This window comes from Heloderma suspectum, chromosome 5 (genome assembly GCF_057233095.1).
Source record: "Heloderma suspectum isolate Gila_16-S chromosome 5, 16-S_ref, whole genome shotgun sequence".
NCBI lineage: Eukaryota > Metazoa > Chordata > Lepidosauria > Squamata > Helodermatidae > Heloderma > Heloderma suspectum.
In genome coordinates this window covers 9145942-9165078 of record NC_139462.1, presented here as the reverse complement: position 1 = coordinate 9165078, position 19137 = coordinate 9145942, and the positions used below count along the sequence as shown (strand labels likewise).

The 19137-nt window shown below is 45.0% G+C and overlaps 2 protein-coding genes across 3 annotated transcripts in view; both read right to left on the bottom strand.

Annotated features, from left to right (window-relative positions):
* Positions 1-15851, bottom strand: part of UBOX5 (U-box domain containing 5) — a 30802-nt gene extending 14951 nt beyond the window's left edge. For both annotated transcript variants that reach the window (XM_084855319.1, XM_084855320.1), the window contains exon 1: positions 15723-15851. The gene's annotated coding sequence lies outside the window, so the exon portion shown is untranslated. The remainder of the gene's footprint in view (positions 1-15722) is intronic.
* Positions 1203-15851, bottom strand: FASTKD5 (FAST kinase domains 5). Its single transcript, XM_084855318.1, has 2 exons — positions 15723-15851; positions 1203-5113 (listed from the first exon to the last, which is right to left on the bottom strand). Exon 2 carries the CDS (start codon positions 5076-5078, stop codon positions 2604-2606), a length of 2475 nt encoding a protein of 824 aa, XP_084711444.1. The 5' UTR covers positions 5079-5113; positions 15723-15851; the 3' UTR covers positions 1203-2603.
* Positions 15852-19137: the final 3286 nt, after the last annotated feature.

The window sequence follows — 19137 nt, the reverse complement described above, 5'->3', positions numbered from 1 at the left end:
GATTTTTTAAAATCTCTGATAGGCAGGATCACTGATAAGAGAGAAGGAATTTCCCCTGCTTCCCCGTGCACCCCCCAACCCATGCATGTAGGTTTTTATTGGTACCAATGGAGGCTTTGAAAAATGCTAAATACAGTAAGAGGGGCATTTTCAGGGATATCTCTTCTGGGGAGGGAAGGCCTAATACCCCCAATGCTGCAATCCCCCGTGAAAAATTGCCCCTCCCTTACTGCAATCAGACTTTAAAAAGCTTCCCTTGGTGCCACTGGAGGCTTTTAAAAGCCAAACTGGAGCACGGTGGAGGGCATTTTGAGGAGGGGGACTGTGCTATGTGCAAGTAAGCATAAGTGAGCAAGTGTTTGTATGTGCTGTCTATTTGTGCACACACACATAAGTGTGTATTTGGTCCCACTCACTTTAGCCTTTGCCCCCAGTAAACCAGAGCTTGGGCAGGGTAAAGGACTGGATGAGGGCCAATAAACAGAGACACAGTCCAGACAAGACAGAGGTACTGTTAGTGGGCGGTTCATCTGCCCGGTTAAGTGATGTTCAACCTGTTCTGTGGAGGCTGCACTCCCCCTAAAGGATCAGGTTTGTAGTCTGCGGGTGCTCTTGGAACGAGCATTGCCACAGGAGGGACAAGTGGCCTCGGTGGCACGGAGCACCTTTTATCAACTTAACTTGATACACCAACTACGCCCTTACCTGGACTCTGGTATCCTCTCACCTGGATTACTGCACCATGTTATATGTTGGGCTCAGTTTGAAAATGGTCTGGAAACGTCAGCTGGTCCAAAATAGGGCAGAGAGAGTGTTAACAGGGACCGGTTGATCTGAACATATTACACCAGTGATTTATGATCTGTACTGTCTTCCAGTCTGTTTCCGGGCCCAATTCAAAGTGGTAGTATTAAAATTTAAAGCTCTCAACAGCTTGGGGCCAGATTACCTGAAGCAGTGTCTCCTCCCATATGTACCCGCCTGGATGCTAAGATTGTCCGCAGAGGCCTTTCTCTCAGTGCCCTGCCAAATGAGGTGAAGCAAGGGGCTATTAAGGAGAAGGCCTTTTCAGCTGTGGAACCCTGGTCTTGGAACGTCCTGACCAAAGAGGTTCACCTGGCACCTATGTTGTGGCCTTTTCAGTGCCAGGGAAAGACCTTTTTATTTTCCCAGGCATTTTCAGTTCTTCAGTTTTTACTGTTTTAAATTTGTTATTGTAGTTTCAGATATTTACACAGCTGCTGTTTTTTACTCTGGTTTTATACTGTACTTTTGCACTTTAAAAAATTTAGTATTATGTTTTATATTATGTTGCTGTATTTTATGGTTTTAACTCTTGTGAACTGCCCAAAGAGCTTCAGCTACTGGGTGGTATAGCGATGTAATAAATAAATATGTATGAAACATGGTGACGTGCATCTGTTATGGTTATAACATTCTCCTTCACAAGAAGCAATAGCTCACAGCCCAGCTGTAGGTTTAAACCCCCCCAAAAGGATGGGATTCTTCCACTGAGACATTCTGAATCCAGCACAAAGCCTTGAGAGAGGGAAGCATGCCGTGGTGCAGGGTTGTTGTCAAAAATTACTGCAAACCCACTTGTTAAGCTAGATGCCATCTGTAAAGCAAAGGCATGGCAATACTCAAGCCTATGCAATAAAAGCGTGCATATGAATATCAATGGAACTTGACTAATAACACCAAATGCCTACTCTCTTTCTGTGGTTGGAAATCTAAGTGGGGAATTTTCAGCATAATTTCTGATTAATCAACAGCTCTTTGGTTTGGATCTCATGTTTAGTAACATTTTTAAAAAATCACCATTCTGAGTGTCTAAGATCAATAAATGTAGATTAATTAAATCGTGATAGGTTCCAGTCACTTATCTGAAACACTGGAAAGTCCACCCCTTACCCCCACATGCCAACTATTCTGAACGAAAAGGTGATTAAAGTGGAATGGATTGTGAAAAGATGTTATGCTTATGTGAGCATTCAACATTACCCCACAATGCCTTACCAATACCAGATATTTTTATTAGCATAATACCCAAGAAACAATACTAAAATATTGTTTCACGTGCCAATTATTTTATAATTTCTCTCTCATTTATGTATCTCTAAATCTGCTTTGTTATAGAGTTAATTCCTATTTTACAAATGGGGAACCAAAACTGTTAAGACTCGCTCGAGTTATAGGTGAACTGGGGTTTAACTCCAGATCTTGCCACTGGACCATATTGGTATCATTAATTCTTGGAAGAGCTTTCTCTCTCTGTTAACTTTCAAAAAATGATAACTTCCCCATTAGGGGGAAAAAGCAGCAGGTAAAGTCACATAAAAGACACATTTTATTTACAGGAAAACTACTGTGAAATCCATTTACAAAAGAAGGAACATGCTAGATATGTGTATCCCTCCTTCTGAGAATACTGAGGAATGGGCCCTGCAAAGAGATGAAACCAATTAAGTAGCTTAGGAAAAGCCAGTTATACTCCAGTGGAAAGCCATCCAGCTACGGTGTGCCACAGAACCTGATTGAAAGTAAGGGCATCAGCATGTCAGCTTTAGAATTTTGGTTCTACATGACAGTTTGGTTTTCTGTTATACCAAAGAGCCAAACACTTTATGGTGTAAATAGCTCAGTTTTTCTGAACGGCTACGTCTGAGTAACGGAAACCATTCCCAGAAAGGTAGTTCTATCACTCTGTATCCAATTTGACGGAGTTGCCTCCTTTTCAAATTGTGGAGCCCCAGTAGGCGTTTTGAGCCATAGCAGTAGTGGTTCCTATTGGACACCTGAACAGCTAGTTTCATGCCTCCACGGTGTGGCTCATTCAGCCAAGGGGCTGGACATTCACAAGAGGCATCTGATTTAGTCAAAGCATCCAAGATGGCGCCGGTAAGTGGAACTCCACTGGAAACCGCAAAATGATTCCAAGTGGATGGAGACTGCTCCTGTACTGCTTTGGTTTCCTGGGCACACATTTCAATCTTGCTTTCATAGTCATCCACAGGGGACTGGCTACTCGACCTTCCTCTTAAAAGCTGATTCATTAAGTCATCTGTAAGGGGTAGTCCATTCTCTTTTAGTTCTAATTTTACTGGTGTAACAACTTCTGAGTTAAATGGCAATGGTCTTTGGTCAGGGTCTAAATGAATCTCCAGATCTATTGATCTGGTGTGAGGCAAGATCATGTGGTTTTTGACATACTGGGGCCCGCCCAACATGTCTTCCAGTAGAGACAGAGCTTCAGTGACTTCCTGCTTCAAGCAGATATCCTTCTTGGCAAAGTTCCACAGCATCTCTGTCACCTCTTGCTTAAGCTGTGGCGCAAGGCGATTGCCCATGTAGCCAGGACATTCAATCTCCACTGTACCATCAAGGGTGAAGAAGTCCTTTTGGAGGTCAAATTTATTCTTGCTGCTTAATTTGATAAACTCAGGACTCAGAGTGTAGTCTATCAAGTCATTCGGGAACCGCTCTGCAAATGCCAGAGCTAGCAGGCAGGTGAGCAAATGCTCGGGAAATTTCTGAAATTCGTGCATCTTTGCGTGGATCTGTTCCTCGAGGCTGGCATAAAATTCCTTTGCATTGGGTGGTTTGTAGTTCAAGCACCCAAAAGACCACAAAAATTTGGCAACGTCTTTGCTTCGGCAATAAGCTGCCCTGGAAGGCACAGAAGAGGCGACAGCATTCATAATCTTTTCATCCAGATAATGCAAAGCTGAACAGGCAAGTGTTATGTGCATGACACCCTGAATGCCTATGGCCGGTACTCGAGGAGGAACAACATTCCCAAGCTCCTTCAGAAAGTCAGTGTGATCAATATGAGTGAAGCGAAACATCTTAAGGACATTCACCAAGGCATAATTACTCATATCTGCCATGTGGGCAGATACTTTATCTCCAATTTTTTGCATAGTACGTTCTGAAAGACCATTGTGTGACTTGAAGAAGCCTAAGCAAATGGCGCCAACTTCCTCTAGGTTGAGGAAGTCCAACTGCTTCAACACCAAGATGTCTAGTTTCTGCACTAACTCTTCAGGTGCTTTACGGCCTTCACCAATGATGTAAGCTAGCTGAACCAGTTGGGTCAAAGTGAGATCTTGCCAATGCAAGTTAACATAGCTCAACACAATATCTAAATACCGAGGGACACTGCACCCTAAGCAACGCCACAGGTCAGCCACCAGCAGCTGTTGATCCAGGCTCATATTCCAGGCCCGACGGCAGCACTCCTTTTCATACACATTCAGCATAGAGTGGGTGGGTGGAACGGCTAAGCAGACAAACGCCTTTAAAACCACAATAAGCTCAAAAATATCAAAGTGCTGGACATTCTCAACTCCATAGCGACACAGTGTAGTAAACCTGGTATCGGACCTCAAACGTATGTGCTGTTCTGCTGGCAAGTGGCTCAGCCTGGAGAAATAATCTGCAATTGTTCCTGGCTTCAGGCTACTTTTCAGCACAATGACTTTCTGTAGGATCAGGTTAAATTCCTCCATGGAAAGGGGAGAAGGGAGCTCACATCTGTTGAAACAGAGAGATCTGTATTCAGGCCTTTGCTTCTGGAATGCTCTAGGATCTTCCTTCGTGTCATAGGCCTCCACACAAGCAGTTTGCCCATCATCTTTCATTGGAGCTAGTTTAGTTGGCTGCAACAAGACAGCTTGGTTGGAGAGCTTACTGCTTTCCCAATCCAGCAACACATTTTTTGTGCTAGAAAGCCTTCGTGAGCAGGTAACACTATATGTATTTTGGATCTGTTTGACGCCGATTCTGGTGTAGTCACTGTCAAGTGATTCTTCCTCCAGACCTCTTGAGGCACCTTCATGATCTATGCATTTGGTTCCTGGGTAGGCTGAGGGATTAAACGATACCCTGTATTCTGCAGGCTTCCACAATCTGAGTGTGACAGTATGCTTGGAACCCTTATCTGCCTTTCTGGTGCTCTGGCTCTCTTGTGCCTTTCTGAAGAATATCTTCTTACACCCAGCCTTGGTTGTAGTAGAAAATGCAGCTGCCCTGCAAGATCGCCCTGCAATTCTTCGGCATATTATCCCCGTAGCCATGGCCACAATTACCAGGTGAGAATTGGTTCCAGGTACTGAAAAAAGGGCAGATGAAGAATGAGTGGCTTCCAACTGTCATGATGGGTTCTCTTTCCTTTTTTTTTTTTTTAAAAGAACTAACCCTTTAAAACATTATAGCAAGATACGTTCTGAAAGGCAACATCTACCGAGCACTTCAAACAAACACAGCACACTGGATGTCTGCTAGAAAGCTTACTAACTCCACAGCTAACAGTCCTATTCATCCCCTCATACAATCAAGTTATTTTGCAAAAGTGACGGTCAGGTGCCTTGCACTCAGAGATTAGGTATTCAGTTACATGACCAGACACACATAGTAAGATTTATATATGTATACAATCATGCATGTGTATGAAGAGCATGCCTTAAGTTACCCTGGAATAGTTTGTGCAAAACTTTCATAAGAATTGTGAGAAGGAAAAGATAAAATAAACCAATTCTACCAAACATTATGAGACCAATGGTGGCTCTCAAACATCTTACTAAGGAAATACACCAAGGTTATTTAAATAAAGCAGGGGTGAGCAACCATTTTGACATCCAGGGCTTACCTCTGGAAAAAAAAATTAAGAAGCACCTGCTGGGATCCAACCCGTGACAATTAAGTAAAAACGTCTTGTGCCTCCTTTACCCTAACCTCTGGCAGCTTGAACAACTAGTGTGATCAATTCACAGTTTCATGATCAACGCCCTAAGCTATCATTGCTAAATTGTAAATGGATCCATTGCTAGAAGTAAGACTGCAATGATTAATTGATTAACAAAACTTATGAAACTTTAAAAAGTAACTTGCTTGGGCAGAGTTTTTGAAATACAGTTTTTAAATACAAGTACTTATTGTAAAGGAATAGAGCTGTCCACCATTTTTGTACGTAGTTAGCTTTATGGGGTTAAGTGTGTGTGTGTGTGCCCACGGGCGTGCGTGTATGTCAGTTTCAGCCACAAGGTTAAAAGTTTAGAGGTCAAATGTTTAGGTAGAATGTAGAGCTCAGGAAGTTTTATTCAGGAAGCCAAGGGATTATGAAGCTCAACAGAAGGTCAGAGAAAGGGGGGGGGGGTTAAGTTCAGGAAATAGAAACTTAGTTCACAGAAATGAACAAAAAACTACTCTCCTGATTGCATGGAGTTAGAGATAAACTTTCCTTTAGAAGATAAAAGCCAAAGGCAGAGAGGCTGGAAGGCAAGGAGAGAGAGGGCAGGCAGGCCAAAATCCTGGAGGCAGAGCTGCTGGAACTAGAGAACTGATTGAGAGAACTAGACCAATGACAGTAAGATATTGCTTGGAAGGGACCTGGATTTTTTCCGCGTATCTGTTCAGATTATAAAATTTTTCTATTAACATTTTTCTTCAGTAAAAGTTTAAACTTTTAAGCTTAAACTAATACTGAAATTCCATGGTCTCTTTTGCTTTCTGGGTTATCAACCCCACATCTAACAGCCAACCCCCATACTACCTAAAGTAGATACCTGAGACTCAAAGAGTTTTAAGGCTGGGTTGGTGCAGAAAGCCAGAAAAAAAAGAGAGATTTCCACCTGGTGGCAGCAGAATAGGCCCCCGAGGGAAGGGCAAAAAAGGGGGGCACACTGTTTTTCCTGTTTTCCCTTCTACCAGTCCATGACACTTATAAAAACTGTAGATGGCAAGCATCATCTTAATAGCCATGCTCCCTTCTCTCACACACAGAAGAGGGAATACCACTAAGATGGTGCCTGCTATGACACATGTATACATGTGCTTTTTGTTTTTATTTGTAAGCAAATGTAATACCCTTATCAAAAAACATTTCTTTAATTGGGCAACAGCCCTAGCTAAAAAAATCTTCACAACTGTCAATTTGCAGCCCATCTCTCTCAACTTCAGTGAGTGCATTTTAAATGTCTCAGGTCTTTAGAAGCCAGTCAAGGCACTGGGGATTTGTTGACCCTGAAGAATGAGAAATAAAGAATAAGTTTAAATGTTTTTTAAACATTAAATTGGCTGTTTAGAAGGAGGAGATGTTCAAAGCAAGATGCAAAAGCAAGCGCTGCCCCCCCCCCCAACGTTCCTGTATGCTGTTGGGCAGACAGCAATGTTGATTCAGTTAGTCCATATGGCCCTGGCAAGAGAAGATGGCTTTGGATTCATGCCTGAGGAGCCACCTCACAGGATGAAACATCCAGCTTTTAAACCAGGGATAGGCAACCTTTTTCAGCGGTGGGCACATTTGGCAATTTGAAAAACCACTGCAGGAACCACAACATGGCTGCCATGATGGGAGGTGTGGCAAAGGACAATTAACCTGTTCGAAAGACTGAACAGGTGAGGCTTGAACCCCAATACACTAAGCAACTCCTCTGAACCCACAGTTTTCAGCACCAGCAGAAACTTATTTCAGTGATCCGAGATGCTGGTAATTTGGGGTGGGTGGGTGCTAGGACACCTAAGTGAGCACCAAGGAAGGTGTCCAAGGGCAGCACATTGCCTACCTGTTTTAAACAAACTGGCTATTCTAACAGAATGTTTGATTTCAAACTAGAATTGAACCAAATACATTCAAACTCTATAAATATGGGGGGGGGGGCAAAACCTTCCCAAAAATTGGTAATGGGAGACTGACATTTTTACAGTGTTGAGAGGTCTGGGTTTTTCCTTCCATTTAGAAAGAAAGCCAAGTCGCCGTTGCAAGACCTCAGCTGCCAGGCAGCATTCCTATGGAAACATGGAGCCATATCTGCATAGGAAAGGCAATCCAGTTGCTGAGGTCTCCATGCCAAAATGTTGCTTACAACCTTGGTTTCTCCTGGCACCACCCCTTTCCCCGCAACCAGCTATTGTTTGATAGTTTCCTGGCTTTTGTGCCATTTGAGAGGATCCTTCCTCTCATAGTTTGCTATAACCATTGCTTGTGGTTCTCTCTGAAACAGAAACTATGGTTAGCACTAATCATAAATGCCTCCAAGACATGATTTGAAACTGTTCTTTGAAGGGGATTTGCTAAGCATGTTTTTGGGGAACCCTAGTTAGTGCTAACTCGAATTTAAATGCAACAGCAAACTTATACCTATAGCAAACCAGGGAATCTACGCACAAGAGGGGAGAAACAAAGGGACAGGTAGAAACATGTTATCTGAATCAAGCCAAAAGATTTTTTTTTTTTTTACCATTAAGTAAAACTTAAGCTACTATTTTTCATTTTGAGATTGACTTCCAATGTCAAACCAAAAACAGATATGGAAATGGGTGTGGTGTAATATAATGGCAAGGACATCTGAACTGAGCCAAGAAGCATTTGGCTTTATAAGGTTTTCAATTAGCTCTCCAGGAACTACCATCACTTCCTAGAAGGAAGTTTTCAAAGTCAAATCAGTGAAAAGCTGAAACATTAGGAGGAACTATATGAAATTTTTCAAGTTTCCAGTGTCACAAGCATAAGAGCTGGGCAGATACTGATTTCTTCCGAAGAACTAGCAACCTAAAGAGTGAAGAGAAGGCAAATGACTTTCTTCAGTGCTGGCCAATGTCTAAGATGGACAGAAACAAGACGAGAAACAGTATTTGATGGATTTCCATGCCATGCTTATATAAGGACAAAAGGCATAAGAGGGCAAAAACCCAGCAAAGGTAATTCAGAACAGTATTGCTGTGGTGGTTGCAACACCAGATACAGTAAAGATTATATATTTAACTGCAGCAACGAATATTTTCTCTAACAAAAAATAAAATAAACTCAACTGTTGTGCTGGGATCTTTAAAGTTCCAAATGCATGCTCTATTCTCCGCCCAGGGCAAGGACTCTGCAGTCAGAATGGGATAAAATGGTCCTACCTTCATCAGCCTCCCAAACCCAATTATTGTTCCTAACTAGAGATGTAAAAAATTCCAGAAATTTTGAGGCCATGGGAAAAAACCATTTCCCCTCACTCCAGGAAAAAACAGAAATTTGGGGAAAAATTGAAAAATAAGCAATACTTTTTTTAGCGCTCTTTACAGATCTAAAGTCACTTTGTTGCTTTAAGACAGCCTTCCCTGACCTGGTGCCTTCCAGATATTTTTGACTTAATATTAAGCTGAGATATTGGCTCCCATCAGCCTCAGGAAGCATGGCCAATGGTCAGAAATGCTAGGCACTGTAGTCCAAACCATCCAGAGGGCAGCAGGTTGGGGAGGGCTGCTTTAGGAACATACAGCAGACATTCTGTTCCTAAAGTGATTTTATGTATTAGTTTGCTCATAAAATTATCATTATTTTTAAAACTATTAAAAGTAAAATCAATTAGTAAATATGTAATTATTGTCTGAATAGATTAGAATTACATTGAACGACTGCTACAGCATCAGAAACATCGGACTCTATAGAACAAAACCCAAACTATCAATAATGCACATTTACTGTCAAGTATACAATGGTGACTTTACTCACATGTTGGGAAACTGAGCATAAATGTCTATTGGTAAAATTTTAGATCAATAATTTTAATAAGAAATGAAAGAACTAACTATGCTGTGAATCTTACAGAGAGGATTAAAAAACATTTTTCCCCATGGCTTCATTATTTCCAGACATTTTACATCTCTAGTCTCTCTCTAGAAGTGTTCTTGTCACATAGTTTTTAGAGATCATTTTGTGGGGAGTAGGGGCTGGATAACAATATATAAATACTTTGTCTTAAATTCTAAAAGAAACTATTTCATAATCCAAAGCTGTTCAATTTTTCCAATTTTACCTTGAGTCAGATCGACTTGAAAACTTGTTTCACATTTCCTCCAAGCTGATCATCTAGAAACTACCCCTACCATCTCCCTGTTTTTCATTTCATTTGCAGTTATGACAGCAAATAAATATAATAAAAAACATTGCAACAACAAAAAATATTTTGGTTTAGAGGTGGCATATGGCTTCCTACCACTTAAAAAGCTTTAAGATTCACACCAGCTTCAACCTTGCCTCAATCATTGCTTGCTCTGCTCCTTCTGTAGAGGGACATCAGAGAAGTTTTCCATAAACAGTGTGTATAACCAGGCACACTACTGCTCTCAAAAGCTCTCTCTACACAGCACTGCCTGCTATCATTTTGCTTTGCCTTCCCACCTAGAAGAGAGATGTTTCAGCAGTGAGAAATGTTATTCTCATCTGCAAATCACATTACTATATTATTGTTTATAAAATGCACATATTTCACATTTGTATTTCCACCCGTGCTCCGAGGAACTCAAGGTTTTCATATTTTTCTCACAACCACCCCAGCAGACAGATTAAGCTGAGATATTAGCCCTGTTAGAAGCCATCGCGTGAAGGGGGACTGGGGACGCACTCTGTCATGTTCCAAATGGCCTGGCCCTGCAGCCCTCCACACATTGGGGCTGAACTTCTGCAGTGGGGTAATAAATTGCACAGGCAGCTTCCCCACTGCAGTTCATCCCCAACACATGGAAAGCTGTGGGGTCAGGCTGTCAGGACGTGATGGAGGGGGCAAGGAACACCCAAACAGGGCCATAATAATGAGCTCAAGATCACCCGCCATGGCTCTGGTCAGTTTCACAAATATTTAGCCTCACCCCTACTATAGCATTACCTGCTCTCAGGCTGGAGGCTGAGCTTACCAATGACAGAGAGACTTAAATACAGATGGTTCAACATAGGCAGCGCACATGAAATTTCCCTATTTTACCCTCATAACAACGCTGTGGAGATAATTAGACTAAGATGGTGACCAACACAGAGAACTTCATGGCTGAGCAGGAATTTTAACTCAAGCCTCCCCAGTCCAAATCAGGCACTCTATCTACTGCATGATGATGGGACGCAGAGTGCAAAGAACAAGTGTATAAAGCAATAAAGTTACATTATAGTCCCGCAAGCTGCCAATATTAGCTAAGTTTACAGATTTCAGCTCAATTATCCATTACACTGCAGGTAGCTTATCTGCTCTGACATTGCAGCACTTAGTTCTAGAGTCAGAAGAAAACCTACCATTGTTGAACAACGTAAGTGGAAGAAAAATATATTCTATTTTTTTAATGAACATTTTCCCCACTTTAGGTTGGCACTGTATTGTCAGAACAGGAAAGGAGGAGTAAGCCAGGCACTGCTCACAAGAATGCAATTCAGGACTCGATTTCCCCAATGAAATGCTGCAGCATAGCCAACAAAGAGCAGCAGCTGATGGGTGTTGAAAGTGGAACACATCAAAGAAGAATCCCCAAAGATCCAAGGCAGCCTAGCTGCTGACCTCAAGTCAGAAATTCCCAATTATTTTGCTTGCTGCTGAACTCCTGTTTCAGAGGTTTAGGATTTTTAAAATAGATGGATCTGCTTTAAACTAATTTACAGCATTAGTCTGTCTAGCCCAGTACTCTGCCTGCCAGAAGCTCTCTAAAGGCTCCTCCAAAGATATTTCCAGTCTTGCTATCCAACCCCCTTTTGACTGGAGATGTCATATAATATGTGCACTCTCCCTATGCTGCAACCCCCTCCTTCCACTACTCAAGAGAAATCCACCATCATCTACTGGGATCACTTGCCCTCCACTGCTATCTGGCCCTGCCAATCCTATGTATCTTCTGGTTTGAAGCACTCGCTACAATACGCAGCAGCTACTCTTCTCATGGCCTGGGAACTGGACAGTCCATTTTGAGAATGCATTCCTTAAATAATTGCAGGGCTGGACACCAGTGGATTGAAGAACCCTTGGTGGAGTTAATACGGTTGTCCATCAGCTCAGGAAAAGTCAGGCTAGAAATCTGAATGAGCACCATCGAGACATAGGATGGTGATTTATGTCAGGTTGGTCTACTGGTTCATCTAGCCCAGTATTGTCTACTCTGAATGTCAGCAACTCTCCAGGGTTTCAGAAAGACGGTCTTTCCAATTACTTTCTTCCTGATCCTTTGTGATTGGAGGTGCCAGTGATTGAACCCCAGGACCTTCTGTGTGCAAATCATATGGGCTCTCCCAAAGAAACAAACCCCAGAGGAACTCCAAGCTTAATGCAGAACACCACATTTTTGTTTCAGTCCAAGATTCTTTTTCAGACTTTTGTTTTACAGAATGCAGCTGCCAAGCCTGCAATCTGAAGGAGAAAGACTGATGTACAGCAGAGCTGCTCCTTAGCAGTTTCAATGCCTCCAAGCTGCTTTTACCCCTATAAGAGACCACACATATTTTTTCTGTAAAAAAAAACAACCTGTTAAAAAACCCCAAACCCATAAAATTACATTGAAGTCAGAAACGTATCTTGGACTAAAGGAAAGGAATTTGCTGCTGCCACCTGGCGCTAAGTAAATGGAGGTACCATTGAGCCTGAGTACAGGAAGGCTAACGTTCACATTTCTGGAGAAAATGCTCTAACTTCTACCCCATCATGCAGTGGGAAAAAGTGAAGCATGTCAGCATGAGATGCTGGTAATACACGGCCAGATTAAGTGCCAAGTTTCTTATTCCTGGGTGGCAACTGCTGAAAAATAAAATCCAGTGAATCAGAACTAGGGTGGCCATATTCGTTGGGAGTGCAGAGGAAAAGAAGCCTTATATCATTTTTAGAGCCATCATACCTCATCATGTGCATGAAGTGACTCATAGGGCAAAACATGCAAGAAAGCCAGCAGCATGCAACTGAAATAGCCTGTATTCAGTGGCAACTCCATACATTTGGTATAGAGCTCTGGATATTGAAGAGTTTCTATGGTAGGGCCACTTTGAGGAGGGGATTAAGAATGGCTCTCTCTCTCTCTCTCACACACACACACACACACACACACAGAAGTAGACTGTCAGCAAACCCCTTCATTAAAACCATCACTCGCTACGCATTTGCTTTGTCTCTGGGTTGCTAAGCGGGGTGGGGAGACAGCTGGTACTTCCAAGGAGGCTGGATTTGGCTCTTGGGCATCTAGAGTTGCTTACCCCTCTAGAGGCCCAAGGGAAAAGTGCTGCTGTAACATACATGAAAAACCACGAGGGGGTTCCCTGTACAGAGCAATCTGCATTTCACTATATGTACAGAAGACATACAGGGAAGGCAATGAATGCATTCAGTGTGTCTTCCTTGTTTACCCATCATAATTTTCTATCATATATCACCTTCAGAGCTCTTAGAAAGAGGCACCTACAGATCTCTCCCAGAGGGTCTGTCATCCAAGCAGCTGCAGGGTCAGCCCAGATTAGCTTCAGGGCATTAAGATCCCGCAAGGGCTGGGTTGTACAGATGTCATAAGAAACTGGCAGAGAGAGGAAGTGGATGGCCTGGATACAGCCTCGCACATTTATGTATTTATTGAAGAGAATTTATCCATCATCTCCCAAGCTAAAAAAATGGAGCCACTCAAGGTGACTTATGAGCTGCATAACCTGACTGTGTCTTGTGGTATAGGAAGGGCTGGTTCTAAAAGCAGAAGAGGTTTCAAAGCTCAGCAAGGCAGTGTGGCATATGTCACAACACACAGCAAGAGGCCTTGCTGGCCTAAGTGGGAGGGGCTGCATCAACCAGTACAGACTGCAGTAGCAGAGCCTGCCCATGCTGCATGCAGTAGTAACGTAGCCCTGCTAGCTTTTTTCCATTGAGTCACACTGCAGAATTCAACAGAAAAATAAATTCCACAAACAATTTCTAGTCTGCCCTTGTTTTTAAACAGCAACTGCAATCTGATGACGCATATATTCTGAATTCTGTTATTTGCCATACCACCCATGTTCATAAGCTATTCTGAGGATGGGGGGAGGATCCCCGCCCCCAGAAAGCTAGCATGAGCCCTTTCCTTCATTTGCAGCCATACACCTTCTTCAGTTAAACTTTCCCACTTGCATACAAGAGTTCTCACGCCAAACTTGGGGTATTCAGCCACAGTGAGAGGAAACTGCACAAGACAGTGTCCAACGTCTATGACAAGTAGACCTAACATACATATTATCACATGACGCATCCTTCCAAGTCAGGCCATTGGTCCATCTAGCCCTTCATATGTTGAGACAGGGGGCTTCCCCAACCCTACCTGCAAATGCCAGGGGTTGAATCTGGAACCTTTTGCAGGGAAAGCAAGTGGTCTACCACTGAACTATGCCCCCTCCTTCAAGGAAGAGAGGGTAGGCTCAGTTTGTTTTAGCTAAATTTTTATTCTAAATTTTGGTTCTTACTATTATCTGCCTTGAACAATATGTCCTTGGTGGAAAGAAAGGGTATAAATCACATAAACAAAATTTCTATAACACTTTCCGCAGTAGCCTGCAACTGTGAGGTGTTAATCAGTGATATTTAACAGATAAAGATGTCATTTCCTTTACCTCATGTGTCTCATCTTAGTCAGCAAGATTGAAAGTAGGGCCTGTATCTTTTAACTTTATTTTATGTGCCTAGGTCATATAGGACAGCTTTCCCCAACCTGGTGCCCTTGGAAAGTTTTGGACTACAACTCCCCAAATTCCTGACCATTGGCCATATTGACTGAGGCTGATAGGAAGTGAAATGCGTAACACCTGAAAGACACCAGGTTGGGAAAGGCTGATACAAGAACTCTAATAATGTTATTATTATTTTAGTGTGATAAGAAAGATTAAAGATAGTGCCCAGAGACAACCAGAGAAAATGTTAGGGCATATTTATATACAGATACCATGCATAGAAAATCTGTAGAATTCTGGTATGTGTGTATGCGTGAGAAATACTTGCCATTGCACAGTTGCCCTGCAAATGTCACACATAGAAAGGGGAGAACATGTTGTACAGAATGCCAGCTGCCTCCTAGGGCTCCTCACCTGAGCCCCATGGCGCCTGAAACACACATGCACACCAGTATATGAAAAAATATGCATTTGAAGAGGGCTCACAGCTTGATGGCAGGGTGCATGCCACTGGCCTCTCCACTTAAAAGATTCCCAGGGAGTAGGGCTGGGAAAGGCTCTTCTCTGCCTGAGACTAAGGAGATTGCTGTCAATCAGAGTAGACAAAAGCTGGGCTATATTGGCAAAGGCAAGCACTTGCCTTAAAACTTACATGTGAAATACTCCATTAAAGAGGGCTGTGCCCATTGTACAGGATTTAACAGATCTGCATCACCCCAAATCCGTTAGAAATAGATCCTCTTCCCCTGCTGGACTCCTTTACCTCTTCCCCAAAGAAAGTAGCTTTCCCCACCCAGGTGCCTTCCAGAGGTGTTGGACGACAATTCCCAGCATCCCCCAGCCAGCTGGCTGGGGGATGGTGGGAGATGTATTCCCAACACATCTGGAAGGCACCTGGGTGGGGAAGCATCCACCCAGACTGATTTCCGAGCACGGCCCATGGCACTCCGAGACGCCAGCACAGAGGCACCTGAGGACAGGTGGGGCTCGAGGCCAGGCCCCTGGCGCCAGTGACGCAAGCGCCCGGGGGCGTGGCAATGCCGCGCGCGGGGGGGAAGGGGCGAGAAGCGGCCGGCCTGCGTCACTCCTCGGGGGTGACGTGCCCGAAGGGCCCTGCTATGACGCAGCGCTTGGGGGCGGGGCTAGGAGGCGCCGACTGTGACGCAGTGCAGGGGCTCCGCCCGCATCCCTGGTCAGCGCGTCGCCCTTTCGCCCTCTGCGACAGGCGTGGAGAGGGCCGGCCTACGGCGCCTCCTCTTCCTCCGGGCGAGAGGCCCTGCCGCCCTGCCTCCGTTCTCCCCTCACTCACCGCGCACCGGCCGCCCTGCCGTGACTGTCCTCGTCGTCCCCTCCGCCTTCAGGTCTCGCGGCTCCTAGCGAGTCCCCTCTTCCCTCCCCACCACAGGGACACTTCCGGTCACGTGGCGCCACCCACTTCGCCGCCGTAATTCCGGAAGCGGCTTACGGCAGGCGGCTGGGGTCAATCCTCTTCCTCACGGAATTGAACAGCCTTCCCCAGCTTGAGGCGGACCGGGGGTGGGAGGGGGGAGGAGAAGCCTTCGCGCAGGCGCTGTTGGACAGCTTGGTGTCGCAGGCGCCGCGTCCCTCTTCTGTTGTGCGCATGCCCAGGGGGGTCGCGGGGATCAAGCCTGCGTGCGACCGGCAGAGGGCGCTGCCGCTGTTGCTAGGGCTGTGCGCTGCTGCCGTTGTCAAGGCGAACTTCATAAATCGGCCCGGTGTGGTTAACCGAGGCGCTGGAGGCCTAATAAAGACGATTATTCGTTTGAGCGGTGTTGGGAGACTGTCTCCCATGTTGTTCCTCTGCAGTTTTCCTGTGCACACTTACGTGGGAGTAAGCGCCGGTGGGTGAGGGTGGCATGCCAAAATAAGTAGCGCCGTCACAGTGAAGCAAGGCCCAATCCTACAGCCTGATGCTGCCATGCCCGGCTGCCTTTGCATGTAAAAGGCCCCTGGCGCATCTCCAGACAGGGCTGGGAAGGGCCCCTGCCTGACCCCTGGGAGAGCCAGTGCCTTGGCAGTGTGTAGAGATGAGCCGATGGCCGGGTGTGGCGTAGGCGTCTTCCTGTGTTCGCCACTGATGATGGACTCCAGAATCGTTAAGGGTGCAATCCTGTGTATGCTTAGACAGAAAAAAGCCCTACAAACTGCAGGACTTTTTTCCGGCTACACATGTGTAAGATTGTGCCCTAAGGGACACTCATTCCTGCGTTAGTCGTTTGCAGTGTAATCAACAGTTGTACCACCTTACAGTGCTCATCCTAAACATGTTTACTCAAAAGCAAGTTGCACTGAGCCCAATGGGGCTTACTCCCTAGAATGGTGTCTAGGACTGCAGATAACTCCCTGCAGTGCCTACAACTCCCACATTCCCCAGTCATGTCTCTTTTCTGTCTAAACATGCATAGGTGTGCCGTAAGGCTGCAATCCTATAGGCATTTACCTGGGAATAAGCCCTTTTGAACTCAGCAAGGCTCACTTCTGAGAGGACATGTATAGGATTGTGCTGTTGTGCTGGTTCCAAGAGGACGTACTCCCTTGAGAGTACGTCCTCTTGGAACCAGTGGGACTTAACTTCTGACACACGTAGGAATGGCTCATTTAACATTGATGGTTACACGTTTATACCTCAAAGGTCACCTCTACTGGGGTGAGCCCACGCTGCAATTGAAGTCCAGTCAGTTGGCCTTTGTTGTTGTTCAGTCGTGTCCGACTCTTCGTGACCCCATGGACCATAGCACGCCAGGCCTTCCTGTCATCCGCTGTCTCCCGGAGCGTGCTCAAGTCCATATTCATTGCATCGGTGATGCTATCTAGCCATCTCATCCCCTGCCGTCCCCTTCTCCTTTTGTCTTCAATCTTTCCCAGCATCAGGGTCTTTTCCAGGGAGTTGGCGTTGCTGCTGTCCTTTCCTTGCCTATGACAAGTTCTAATGACAGTGAAGAGCAGTCAGGCTTTTCAGCAATAGCCCCCAGATTTTGGAACATCCTCCCAGAAGAGAACAGAAAGGCATCAGTGTTTCTGTCTTTTCAAAACCTTCCTATTCATCAAGCCATTAAGCAAGGTTTTAAATTTTCTGAGGCTGCTTCGATTTATGTGCTTTTATGATTATACACACACACACACACACCTTTTTTATTTACATGCTTGTTTCCTATAATGTAAAGAGCAGTGGTGTACAATGTTTTATTATGTACCGTAACATACGTTTGGGGCCACAAGCATTCATGCCACGATATATTTGCTAGTGTTTAGGGTACCACTTTCCCCCCATCATGCAGGTTACATCGGATTACATGCAGGTTACACAAAAGAGACAAAGGAGACAGAGGCTAAGAGGTAAGTGGGCTGCAGGAAGCCCAGGGCGCTGCCCTTTATCCTTCTGATTGGCTGTGAGCTCACCAGGTGCTTCTGAGAGCTCCAACTGAATTGGAGGGGTGTGGCCTGAGTACTCCCAGCAGCTGACTGGGCGGGAAGCTTCAGTCTGTTTCCCGCCTCCCAGCTGAGCAGTGCAGAGCAGAGCAGAGCAAGCTGCTCCAGCTGGTCCAGGGACTACAGAAGCAGGCAAGCTCCCAGAGAGCGAGCGAACAGAGCGAGTGAACAGGGGGAGCAAACAGGAGTTGGCCAGGGGAGTTCGGCAGGGGAGGTCAAGGGGGAGGCCCCTAACATTTTTTAAAATTATTTTTATTTTTTATTTTAACTAACTTTTTTCCATTTATTTGTCTTGTAACACACACTTCCACACCAGTGGGACTCTGCTTTTAACCTCTACTGAGTAGAGGAGCAGGCACAGGCTAGTCTAGAACAATCACAAAGCTAGACACAAAAAGGGAAAAGAGGCTATGGAAGGACAGGACTCTCCAGCGGTGGTGACCTGCAAGGTGTGTGCAATGTTTGTTTTCTTGCCTGAGAACAACATGGCCTACACCTGCAACAAGTGCAAGTTGATCACGCTGCTGGAAGAAAAAGTACGTGGACTGGAGTGGCGACTGTCGACCCTCCGGGGAATAAGAGAACACGAAGAGTTCTTGGACAGAATGGGGGAACTACAGCAGCAAAGGGAAGACCAGAAGCTTGAAGAGCAACAGCAAGATGAGGCAGTGGGAAATGCTGAGGTGAAGAAAAATGGAGTAGAGGATACTCCTTGGAAAAGGGTGACAGGAGAAGAAGAACTAGACGCCACTCTGCACCAGTGGAAGCAGTGGAGCTGTGGAACCGATTCCAGGTACTTGCGGATGAGACTGGAGGACAGCCTGCAGAGGAAGAATCACAGGGGAACCTACATGAGAGTGAGCAAGAGGCTGAAGGTCAGTCAAACAGAGGCGATGAAACCCAGGCCTACAGCAACAAGAAGAGAAGAGTGGTAGTAGTGGGAGACTCCTTGCTGCGTGGGATCAAGACCCAAGTATGTCGCGAAGACCCGTGGACTCGCCAGGCATGTTGTCTCCCGGGAGGACGAATTAGAGACGTGACTGAAAGGCTGCCTGCACTCATAAAGCCCACTGACAGGTATCCCTTTCTTCTCATCCATGTGGGAACAAATGATACTGCCAAGCGGAGCTACGAAGAAATCGCGTCAGACTTTGAAGCTCTGGGAAGGAAACTCAAGAACTTTGGGGCCCAGATAGTTTTCTCATTCATCCTTCCAGTAGTTAGAAGAGGGATAGAAAGGGAACGAAAAATACGGGTGAATGACTGGCTACGAA